Here is a 13166-nt window from a genome sequence, read left to right as displayed (position 1 = left end):
GCACGGATATAAGAAAGTATTCTGAAATATTTCAACAAATAAAATTTTTACTCCATATACAATATTTTATAAGTACAAACTGTGAAGCTGCAGGACTTTAGTGCCTTGGGCAGAGACATTTTGAACACAGTTGTTTTAATCTTTCAGTTACCACTTCACTTACAAAATGATAAAATACAGAAGCTCTGGGGAAAACACCATGAATTGTTTGAGACTAAAACTCATGTGGGACTGTTCAGAAAAAAATAATAGCATGGGATTGTATATACTATATACCATTGGCCTGGATAGAGAAGAATTTCCATTGCATAAAGAAATGGCCTTGCAAGTGACAACACTGTGGAAATTGTTTTTACCAAGCAAAAGATTGCAGGATATCTTATAGATTTACTGACCTAGCTGACAACATTATCACAACAGAAAGCGGCTATCAGCATTTTTACTGTAGGAAACATAAAACAAAATCACTAAGCTGAAGAATTAGGATAAGATACACACGCCTATAACATACCTGTAATATTCCAACATTCTTTTGTTAACTCCCCCAATTTAAGCAGGTACAATTTCAAAATACCTCAAATGTGTTATCTAAATTGAACAATAATAACTTCTAACAATCAACTAAAAATAGGACTCTGTGAGGCAAATAACCTCAAAATAAAGATTATTGTAGATTTATTCCCAGAAAACTAAGTAACATTGAATGTTAAAGATGGATCACTGTTGAAGGCAAAAGCTGTTCAATATTTCCCACACTCGGGGCATTCAGATTGTCACCATTTTTCTTCTCTGCATGAATCCTCTACCTGTGGGTCGGGACCCCTTTGGGGGTCGAACGACCCTTTCAGAGGAGTCACCTAAGACCATTGGAAAAGACATATTTTTGAAAAAAATACGGAAAACAAAAAATAATTTTATGGTTGGGGGTCACCACAACATGAGGAACTGTATTAAAGGGTCACGGCATTAGGAAGGTTGAGCCCCACTGCTCTAGGGGTTTCTCATGTTCTGCCACAGTTGCAATAGTGGCACTCTAGTCTGATCTCCACCCAAGAAGCTCAACAAATAATAATTCTAATGTGGATTTGTTCCATGGTAAACAAAAAGTAGCAGGAGAACACAATGGGTTACTTTTTCCAATTCCTAAGTACATCTGGAGCCACAGTTGCTATTAAGCACTTCTCTAAGTGCAATTAGGTCATTCAGGAACCAGAAATGTTTCTTGTTTGATGTTGCTCTGCCTACACAACTACCCTGTTCACTTTCTCTGTTGTTGTAAAAATTTTGACGACTCTTGTTAGCAACCAGACCAAACTGACTAAATAATACCTTGTACTATAGAGAGAATAAGATTTGTGTATGCAACCTATATCCAGTATTTTGTGAAACCAAAAGTCTATGTAAGATCAATCCATTCTCTGACAACTATCAAACAAATAATAAAAAAAATATTCTTCTGAAATGTGGATATAGTTTACTGTATATACTCGAGTATAAGCCTAGTTTTTCAGCCCACTTTTTGGGCTGAAAAAAGCCGCCTCGGTTTATACTCGAGTCAGTGAAAAATTTGCCCGAAATGGAGGAGAAAAAGGGGCGGGGCCATGCCGCTGGGTGACACTCGTGAATGGCCCAGTGCCCCTGTGAGTTTCCCCTCCCTCTGTGTCAGTTTGCCGCGCAGCGCGCACCGCACCATCCCCCCTCCTCACGTTCTAATGTAATGCAGGGCTGTCTTACGATTCCCCTTCCTCCCCCTCCTGCCGCTCTGCAACGATGTCCCACCTCCTCCTTGTTATGGCAAGCAGCCACATAGCGATGTCCCACCTCCTCTGGTACAGTGATCCAATGATAGGAATCACTGTGCCGTGTGTCATAGGAGGCGGGACATCGCTCCCGCGGCTGCACGGGACATCATCATCACAGCGGGACATCAGCATCATGAGGTGAGTGAAGTATTTCATTGAATACACCGCTAGTTTACTGTTTTTCTTTGAAATAAATATTCAAAAACATTATTGGTATCTATTTTTATTTTTGAAATTTACCGGTAGCTGCTGCATTTCCCACCCTAGGCTTATACTCGAGTCAATAACTTTTCCAGTTTTTTGTGGTAAAATTGGGTGCCTCGGCTTATATTCGGGTCGGCCTATACTCGAGTATATACGGTATGTGTAGACATTAGGCTCTTCCATAGTGATGTATATAATTTTTGGACTAAGTATGGAGCTTTGGGTACAATACACTTTAAAAGTTGCTATGAATTTCTAAAAAAAGATAGTACATTGTTGAATATACAAAATACAATAATATCATTTATTCAATTTAAATTGGATTGAATGTTTTTGCCTGTAGCCATTTTTTGGAGATTAGCCCCAATGTGCTATTCAAGCCAAGTATGGCCCACAGTCTAAAAAAAGTGGTGTGTACACATATTGTGCAAGAAAATATTACATCATTTCTATTTTGAATTATGTACATGCTAAAAAGTAACTCCCAAACTAATGTCTGTTATTACTGATGAAGATGCTACAGCTATTTCATACGTGATATTAAATCATTTATAAACTATATATGTATTCAATAATTACCAAATACAATATAGAAGAGTGAAATATATTTTAAAGGACCTAGAATTTAAAAACAAGACTTCAATATAACATACTCACCCTGATATTATCATCTGTTTCCATAGTGGAGTGGAGTTTTCCGTTCACACTGAATACACAGAAATGACCATTGTCATAGTATACAACACAGTGACCCTCTCTTGATGCTTGGATAAGTTTTGCTTTCACACAGTTTTCAGGAGCTTCTAATGTCCTCAGCAGATCCCCATTCATAGAATGTATGAGACATGATCCTTCTGATGAGGGAGGTTAAAAAATACAGCCATTAAATATTCAGCATTAACTATGATTAAATATACTAAGTTGATTTGGCTTTACTAAAACAAAAATAATTGTGATTTTAATGTTCAATTCTGAAATAGTATCTAATAGTTGTTAATATATATTGGTAGATGTACAGATGACAAACTGATGTTGTGGTACAACAGTTCTCAGAATCAATTATGAATTGCCTTATTATTAGAGCTTCTGGGAAGAACAGAATTATGTGGAGGGTAACAGGTTGCTCCTTCTGTAATTGTACCAATTCTTTGACTTTGTTTAACCAAACCTTTTGCTCCTACTGTTGTCCTTAAAAGCCATAAAAACCACATAATATTTATATTATGAAGCAAACGTGTGTGTCTGTTTATTTGAATCTATTTGTATGGTCAAATGAAACTGGGTGGCTAATAAAGTTTAAGAAATATATTGCCAGAAGGAAGGCAGAGCTATGTGGACTTGGGTCCCTCTAGGTGACAATCTCTTACCGAGGAAAGTGGACCATGCCCCTTCTGCCTAACTAAATGGGACAAATACAAACCATTGGCACACAACATAAAGCTATGCAAAGGCCCACCTGGCCACAGCTGACACTTGTTTTCTGAATAAGAGACTTGAGTACTGCAACACATCCAAATTGCGCACATTTCTGTATGCAATAGTGCAGCCCCACTAGAATCAAGGATGAAAATGATCAAAGGCAGATTAAAGTCTCTGAAAACCATAAACGAGAACTCCATCACAAACTCAGCCATGGAGTCCAGCAGCTCTGGCAGGGAGGTTGCTACGCAGTATCAATCTCTTTGGCACAAAAGGAACAATCCCATTTGATCCCTGGAGACAAACTTAACAAGCAGGGTCTGACATCCAGTCACCACTGGGGCGACATTTTGTACACCACAAAGAATCCTGTATCACTAAGTCCCCTCCACCATTCTTGCTCCTAGGTCTACCTTCAGCATCCGTCCAAGATCTGTCCTTTCATCCATGATGAAATCACAGATATAGGAAGCTGATATTCTAAACATATAAGCATCTTCATGTTAATATTCATTATTATAAGAAATAAATATTTCCAAGAAAAGTTTTTAAAAAAAATAAAATGTACCTTTAGAGCCACTTATCACTACACCAAGTTCAGCACAAATTGCTGCACAGGTAATCTCATAATCATGTCCAGTCAAGATTGCCCGAGGAGCAGCAGTTTCACCTGTAAGGAGGTCAATAAAACAAAAGTTTCTTAGTAACCTATAATTAATGTATTTGAGAACATTCACAATTAAGCAAATGTATAAACTCAATCCCAAATAATAAAAAGGGAATATTTGAACTGGAATTATTCTGTGCATTTGATTCTGAGTAGATACCATGTAAAAGTATATTTATAATGTATTCAAAATATGAAAAAAGCAATCTCATAAGTGCATAAGACTAGTTTTTCACCAAAGCAATGCTTCCCCATGGCAAACTGTAGATGGAGAAATATACTAGGAATACTTTTCAGCACCAGAAAGCAAACAACAGTGCAAAGAATTCCATTAAAACAACTATCCATGAAGGATGTAACTCAACTGAGTGGACAATAGCCCAGTGTCAAGCTCAGAAGTTTATTTATTAGATTAATATCCTGAAGTATAGAAGCTGCACTGCAGATTCAACCCTATATTGCATTTTGGGAACATTAGGTACTGCTTATGGGATTTCATGGGTAAATTGCATACACTGGTCTATTTTCATCAGCATTTCTTTTAATTTGCACAAATCTGTTCAAAGGCTTTAAAATTGAATCACTTCTATATAAACTTGAATAATGATGCCAGTTCATTTTGCAGGTTTTATTTTAATATTCTATTGTTTCAGTATTTAACACTGATATTTGGTGTATTTGCACATGTGTCATTTTAGTTTCTAGTAACTTCTACAAATTTCATAATAAACATATTTGATTTGCATTTTAACACAACCCTTAATTTGTATTTCCCAAATGTTTGTTTATATATATATGTGTGTGTGTGTGTGTACACATACACATACATACACACACACATACATATACACACGCATACATACGTACACACACACACACATATGCATTTTTCCATCGGCTTTGAATATAATAGTACTACTTGCATGAATTAGGGTTTTCAGTAGAACTTGTATAAAGTATATCAGACTCATGTTTGTGAAGGACTGACTAGTTCATGTTTATAAAAAGAGATGTAATAATCTATTAATCTAAAGAAATATAAATTATTCTGGGATTATCAGACCCATGTGGAATTTGAAAGATTTATAAAGAATGTTACATAATAAAATCAAATATTTAAATGCTAAATATTCAAAGTCAGTCAGTCAAATGGTTTTAAAGCTTAATATTAGACACAAGTGAAAAGCAATACTAGTAATATGTTACTAATCATAGAAATATGCTACTAAACTATGGTTATAATAGATGCAACTATACAATGTATATAAAATACATAGTAATATATATGTTACTATACATTTGAACTAGCAACTTCCTTGTGGCAGCAGGTTCTTTCATACACAAATATGTTCTGAGAGGCATTCAACTTAATAGATTTGCCTTTTAAAATATGTAATGAATGTAGGTTCACATGACTACTGAAATGAATTATATATGATTTTAATTAATGAAATGCTTACTGGTTACATGGATTTGAAGGAGATATATTTAAACACTTATGTTATTTTTTCATTGAAGGGTCTTCCTTCTATTTATAAAACATGAGTCTTTAGAAAAGTCAGCCTGCTTCCTTTGATAATAATGTTAGGTATTTAAGAGTCTTCCATGCTTCTGTTTTTTCCAAATAATGGGGTCAATTCAGAAGTTGGTGGCAGAATGGAAGAAATTTCTTACTGCTTCATAAGATTGTCATGGTTTTCACCAAAGCAAAGGGAAAGTTTTACTTTGTAGCTGTTTCAAGGAATGTCATTTCAAACTTCTTTAAACTTTTCAAAGTGGCTTTATATCTTCTTTGAAATCCTTGGCTATTGACTTCAAAGAAGTGAGGCTTTGTTCCCTAAACAGGTTTATGATTACTTTAAGGAAGGCTTAAATTTATGTTAATTTAATCATTCTGAAAATCCACAGGAAGATTAACAAAATGAAATTAAACATTTTTATTTGTATATAAAATATAAGTGTTTCACATACTCGCTTTGTAGAACACAATATTTAAAATTACTTCAAACTTGTTCAGCACTGCTTTTAAAACATATATTTGGTATTTAAATTTACACCCCAAGTCCAATAAGGTCTAACTAATAAATATACAAAACTATATTTTGGCTCAAGAATTATCAGACACACAGCAAATGGTTTGTCCTTAAGATCTTTTTTCTTCTCCCAAATGAAAGTATGTTTTAAAGAATGGAATTCAAATTTCAAAATGTACCAGAAACACTGCATGATTCATGCAATTCAATTCTTTTTCAGTTCTAAAAGTGTAATATTTGCATTGTTCTGAAGAAATTACTCCCAGGCCTGATTATGCAATGAAAACTTGAAAAAGAAATATTCATTTCTTTGAGAGGTAACTGAGTGAACTTACAGTAGTGACATATAATGTATATTGCAACATTTACTTCAACAAATTTCAATAGGGATTGCCTTCCATTCTATCTTTGTTTTACAAAATAATCAATTCTTTTTAAAAACAACCTTTCCTAAAATGAATAAAATTAGGTTTAGAATTTATAGTTAAATAATTATCTGCCATGGCACAAGCTCCCTGGAATATCATTCCTCTGGACGGAGGTTTCATTGGCCTCAACCCCCACCCCCTTGTGCATCCATAAACTTTTGAAGATTTGTGTTATGTATTCCATGCTGTGTGTTATGTAAAAAGTATCAGGAAAATGTATTACGTTGTACATCTAAAGGCAGTGGGGTGACTCAGCTGTTAAGACACTTGGCTTTTTGACTGGAAAGCTGTCAGCCCAGGTTCGAGATCAGAACGCCACGCGATAGGGTGAGCTGCCATCCTTGGCCCAGCTTCTACCAAACTAGCAGTTCGAAAGCATGCAAATGTGAATAGGTAAATAGGCATCATTTTGATGGTAAAGTAATAGCGCTCTGTGACATCACACTGGCCACATAACCACAGAAATAAATGTCATTGAAAGGGAGATAAGCACTGCCTATAATAGTCAGCAACGACTAGCAGAGTAAAATTCATAGGGGACTCCTACATCTAAAGCCTTCATATCACAACATAGTGATTTGGTAGTCTTAATTTACTCTTTTCATATTTTTGTAGATCTACCTGGACTACAAGATTAGCTCCACCAAATCCTTTGCAGGCATATTTTTGGCAGTGCAGATAGTGGCAGAAATACACTGGAAATGCTTTACACTTTGAAGAAGTGAGGATAAAGTGTAATATACACAAAGGAGGAATGGAGGCAGAGTCCTTTGCTGCTCTGTTTAACTCTGAATTTCTTATCTCTGGATAAATTCAAGTACCATAGAAAATTAGAATGAGTTGTGGTACTTTATAAGTACTTTATAGCAGGTTTACTAAAATGAATAAGATTTAAGTTAGTTTTAGTGAATTTAACTGATACTGATTTCAATGGATCTCTCTCCAATTTTGCACACGGTATATATTCAAGGCCCAAATAAATAGTACAGATTGCTGATTATTATTTTTCTGAAAATAACTAATAGAAAAATAAAAGATTTGATGTCATTGATTTTTTTCCTATTCAAAATTAATTATCTGGAAATTATTTACTATTTGGAAACTACTTCCAAATAGGTGAAAGTCAGCAGTAATCAAGCATTCATGAAGTGAATGTCATCTTTTCTAATTATGCTTAATGAATTCAAATGACCTTCCAGAGGTAAGTGAATATATTAACAAAATGACAAAACAAAACTGGGAAAATGGATGTTTCTGAAGTGCAGTGGGAAAGATTTAGTTTCAATATTAGAAAACAAAATTTTCACTCAGGGTTACTATGATAAGGATTGCATTTCAGAGTTCAAATATACGCCAGCAGATGTCACTCTAAGATGCTTGGTTATGGTTAGCAAAAATGCCTTTCAAAAGAAGGTCTGGATCCTGGTTAAAGGATCAATGAAAATAGTAATAATTTTCAATAAAATATTTATTAAAATTAAATTTATCATAATTAATAAAACAACTAGTTTGCATGTTCAACAGCTCATAAAGATAATATGACTGGTACTCTATACTCTATATGTATTCTAAATGTACATGCAGATTAATTAATACTTCAACATTATCTAATGAATAGAGTAATTTGATTTCCTGACAAAGTATATGGGTTACCTATGTCTAGCAGTATAATTTATTTTACTTTTAAAGAATCTATCAGTCCTGTCATTTACTTTGTTGTAAATGCCTTCAAACCTGGATTTAGAAGAATAAATTTCAATGTTGTCTAGTATAAGAACTCAAACTTTTTCTTTAAGATTATAAAACATTATTTAGATTCTTATTGTTTACTCCTGAACATTACAGAATATTACCTATCAAACAAGTTACAAAAAATATATAAGGATTTGTCTAAAAGGAAAATACAGGAAATTACTTTCTGTGCTTGTTATTCTGGAAGCTAATTGCAATGGGCTCCTCAAAGGAACACATTACAAAAATCAAATGTGTCTACTTGAACTATTAGACCTATTAGATCGCACAGATTAGGCCTCCTCCGAGTTCCATCCGCCAGTCAGTGCCGACTGGCAACTACGCGGAGGAGAGCCTTTTCAGTAGTAGCTCCGACCCTTTGGAACGATCTCCCCGTGGAGATTCGTACCCTCACCACCGTCCAGACCTTCCGCACAGCCCTTAAGACCTGGCTATCCCGTCAGGCCTGGGGTTAAAGATTGCAATCCGCCCCCGCCCGAATGATGAATGTTGTGTTCTATTTTTAATTATGTAGTGTTTTATGTCTCACTGTCTTGTATTCCCCTCCCTATGAACTGTAAGCCGTCCTGAGTCCCCTCAGGGAAAAGGGCGGCCTATAAATAATAAACCTAATAATAACCTAACCTAACTAGGAAAAGCATTTTTTTTAATAGAATGTTCTTCAAATGTCTTCCTAGATTTGTGAAATCTAGGTTCAAGCCTAGATTTCTCCATGCAAGGAAACTGACTGAGGCAATCATATTGTGTAATCAACAAAGAGAGTTGTTGGAAGTTGGGGTACAATATAATAAATACCCATTAAAAATCTGTCATCTTGACAGTGTAATGCATAATTATTATGGTTGGTCATACAATCAGCCAGATGGTTAGACTGGTTTGGGTATTTCTGTTCACTATTGAATCCTTCCCAAGGATGTGGGAGGGATAGATAGATGTTGTTGTTTAATAGTATTAAAGGTATCACTGCAGGATGATGTAACTGCATTTTGCAGTTGTCTGATAAGGATTTTGTCAATGTCAATGTTCAAGTGATGTTCCAGATGTTTTGGAATTGCATCCAAGGCATCTATTAGTATTGTTACTATCTTTTCTTCCTTTTGCCACAGTTGTTGTTCTTCTATTTCCAGGACTATATATTTTGTAATTTTTTCCCCAGTTCTTTCCTTCTATTTTCCTGTCTTCAGGCATCACAATGTCCACTATCCAGACTTTTCTGCCTTTGTTATCAACAATTGTCAAGTCTGGGGTGTTGTGTAGCAGATATTTGTCTGTTTTAATTCTAAAGTTCCAGAGCACTTCAGCTTCTTCATTTTCTATTACTTTGTCTTTTTTTGTAGCCCTACCCACTCTTGCTTGCTGGCAAATAGTATTTCTTGCAGATAGTCCAATGCACCATTGCTGATACTTTCTCATGTCATTGTTTGTGCAATATTATTATTATTATATGGAATCATATTTTCAAATCAACTTACCTTTTTAATTTTATTACTATAATGTATAAAAAAGAAAAGAAAAAAGAAAAAAGCCAAAATTCAAACAAGTATGAAAGAAAACCAAACAAAAACTTGTTAAGCAATTGATATGTAAGAGCTAGTCAGTTTATAACAGCAATGTGAAGTTGTTACATATCATTACTGATAGTGAGTTACTCATATTGATTGTGTTTTCCATTTTGTCTGTTTAAAGTCAGAGAGTAAACACATTTCTTCATTTTTAACCACCCAAATAACTATTTTAGTTTCATTCCAAATATGATAAGTCCACAAAACTTCTTCATAACTTCAAAACTTTTTCATAAGGTTTCAGTATTCGGCCCATGGGATGCTTAGATCTGGCCTGCAGAGCTGCCCTAAAAATAGCAAAGGACCAGCCCGTGGCACCTCTGCCAGTGAAAATGGAGCTCAGGAGCTCCGTTTTCACGGGCAGAGGGTGCAGGAGGCCGCTGCAGCTGAAAAAGGAGCTCGGGAGCCCATTTTCGCTTGCAGAGCACTTGGGCCTCCACAGGCACCCCTGCCACAAGTGATGTCAAGTTGGCCGTACCTTCCCCAGCCATGCTCACCCCCCCCCCAGTGAAACACAACCCTGATGTAGCCCTTAATGAAATCGAGTTTGACACCCTTCACCTAAAGTGATTAAAATTAATTTTGAGCCAATTTACTTTTTTATTTCTCGGTTCATAAAACAGCTCTACAATCTGAAGGATGCAAAGAGACCCAAATGAATTTACCCAAATATCAGAATATTATTCCAGGCATCTAATGACAGAGGCCTGGATCCATGAAATGTTGTATGCATGCAGTGGTTTTTTATGATTCTACAAATGTTGGCATTTGGGGAGGGGGGAGGAGGTTGCATTGCAACCCCAGATTAAAATGTGTATTGCTCTGGAATAATGTTCTGTAGAATAACTTGCAGTAATTACATCTAATGAATAAGAATATGGTGCCTGTAATCTTGGAGGATCTTTCTGATATATTGGACTCCAAATGTTGTCCTTGTCTTCCAATTCCTGAACTTTAACAGTATTTGATGCTGGATTTGCCATAGGTAAAAATCATAATAAAGATCTCCTTACCATTTGTGTTATCACCAATGCTATTGGTTTTACCATTCCAGTACCATAGCAGCAGGGTGGCATCGCGAGACCCTGATAGAATATAACAGTTTCCTCCAATATAAGATTCAGAGCGGCCAAGGCAGGTAACAACGTCCCAGTGTCCAAACACAACTTGCATTAGTTTTCCTGTAACATACAAACATTTGTTTTCATTCATAGTAAGACCACATATTATAGGATTCATACTGATGGATGGATGGATGATTAGGAATCACTACATAATTAATATCCTATGTTCTCTTGAATTGGAAAGAATAAAATTAAAAGGTCACGGTTATTCTAGAGGACAAGGCACTGTCTGTCCAACTATCTTCTGGGAAAAGAATCTCTCTCCACCATTTATTTAGACAACTCATAACTGTTATTTGCCTTGACATTTGTTGAGCACATGATAATCAAGTACCAGAAAAAAGGAGTTCATTATTTGCCAGATTTCTACTCCTGATTATTGAAAACAAAGTCTTAAATACATCGCAAGTAAAGGCAACTGTATATTTCTTTTATTGTTTCATTCTTCTATCATTCAGATAAGAAACAATTATATTTACAAAGTACCTTGTCCATTCAAAATCCATTCATATGTTATTTACGATGAGAGCATGGTTTACCGCAGTCATATAAAGTAGCTGATAATAATTACTGTTGGAACAGAGGTAAGATATTGCATGATGCTCCTATGGTATCCTAACAGGTATTCATGCATATTTAGCCATTCAGTTCATGGTATCTGAAATATCTGACCTCCTTTTTATTTTCTTATTTTTAATGCATAATTAATATGCTATGTTTATTCAGTGGTGTGGACAGAGAAAGATGCAGAGAAAGTTAATCTCTGAAATCAATCAGTCAAAGAAACAAATATTTCTGAAGTTTGTTTTGAAAATTCTAAAGTGTTGATTTTATATTTGTTAGAAAATATAGGAAAATGACTTACACTGGAGTCAGATCTCATTAATATCTTGACAGTTGCAATACTTTGGTTTTTTTTTAAAAAAGCAGCAGTTTTTGCAGTATTGACTTTAAAAACTGAAAATAATAGGCACCATTATCAGAGAGTTGATTACAATTCTGCTATGCTAGTTATTCTCAGAATACATAATTTACATTCAAGGTATTTGCTGTTACAATGCTCTCAACTGAAATCTGAATAATAAGATAAATTTACATAAATGCTAAAATATAATCAAAATGTTTATGACAACTTGCTATAGACTATTATGATAATCTTATCCTGTAATTTTTCCTTCTTTTCACAGCTCAGGAACCGGACAAATAATTAATAACTTTCAGACAAATACTCTTTGATTACTCAAAACAAAATGTAGAATGAAACGTATAATAAAAAAAAAGACCTTTGCTTTTCCGTTATATATTAATGGTTTCTTTCTACAAGTATTCTATTATACATTTTAAATATACAAGACAAAACTGAATTTTGTCTTTATGAAAAAGTTGAATACACTAAAATTTTATGTTATTGATTTTTTTCCAAGGGATGAAAAAATACATTTTATTAAATAGTATCTTTTATTATCTTTGTTTGCAAAAGAAATTGAAATCCAGTGATTTACTTTTCTAGCAGGGATCCGCCAAACTGGAAAATATGGACTGTCAAATGCTTTAATGATAAAATTGGTACTATGAAATTAGAATGAATAAGCTGGAAGGGACCTTGGAGGTCTTCTAGACCAGCCCCCTGCTCAAGCAGGAGAACCTATACTATTTCAGATAAGTGACTGTCTAGACCAGGGGTGTCAAATTTGTGGCCTGTGGGCTGGATGCGCCAAACGCTGGCCACGGCCACTCCTGGTTTAGTAAAGGGGAAAATGTGGCAATATGTCATGTGATGTTGCAGGTATGACACCCCTGGTCTAGACTCTTCTTAAAAACATCCAGTGATGGAGCACCCATGATTTCTGGAGGCAAGCTCTTCCAATGGTTAATTGTCCTCACTGTTAGGAAGTTTCTCCCTAATTCCAGGTTGCTTCTCTCTTTGATTAGTCTCTAACCATTGTTTCTTGTCCTACCCTCTGGTGTTTTAGAGACTAATTAAGAACAAGACTCCCTTTTCTTGGTGGCAGCCCCTCAAGTACTGGAGTACTGCTATCATGTCACCCCTAATTTTTCTTTTCTTTAGACTAGCCAAACTCAAATTCTGCAGCCACTCTTCATTTATTTTAGTCTCCAGGCCTTTGATCATCTTAGTTGCTCTTCTCTGAACTTTTTCCAAAGTTTCAACATCTT

At 35.1% G+C, this 13166-nt stretch overlaps 1 protein-coding gene across 1 annotated transcript in view; it reads right to left on the bottom strand.

Moving 5' to 3' along the window:
• The window catches only part of LRBA (LPS responsive beige-like anchor protein), a 383648-nt gene that overhangs the window by 4257 nt on the left and 366225 nt on the right, over window positions 1-13166 (bottom strand). Inside the window, 3 exon segments of the mRNA XM_032223698.1 lie at window positions 2664-2860; window positions 3994-4095; window positions 10881-11048. Of these exon segments, the coding sequence (XP_032079589.1) occupies window positions 2664-2860; window positions 3994-4095; window positions 10881-11048 (467 nt within the window).

This window comes from Thamnophis elegans, chromosome 9, assembly GCF_009769535.1.
Source record: "Thamnophis elegans isolate rThaEle1 chromosome 9, rThaEle1.pri, whole genome shotgun sequence".
NCBI classification, from domain to species: Eukaryota; Metazoa; Chordata; class Lepidosauria; order Squamata; family Colubridae; genus Thamnophis; species Thamnophis elegans.
This window is presented reverse-complemented; position numbering and strand designations above follow the sequence as displayed.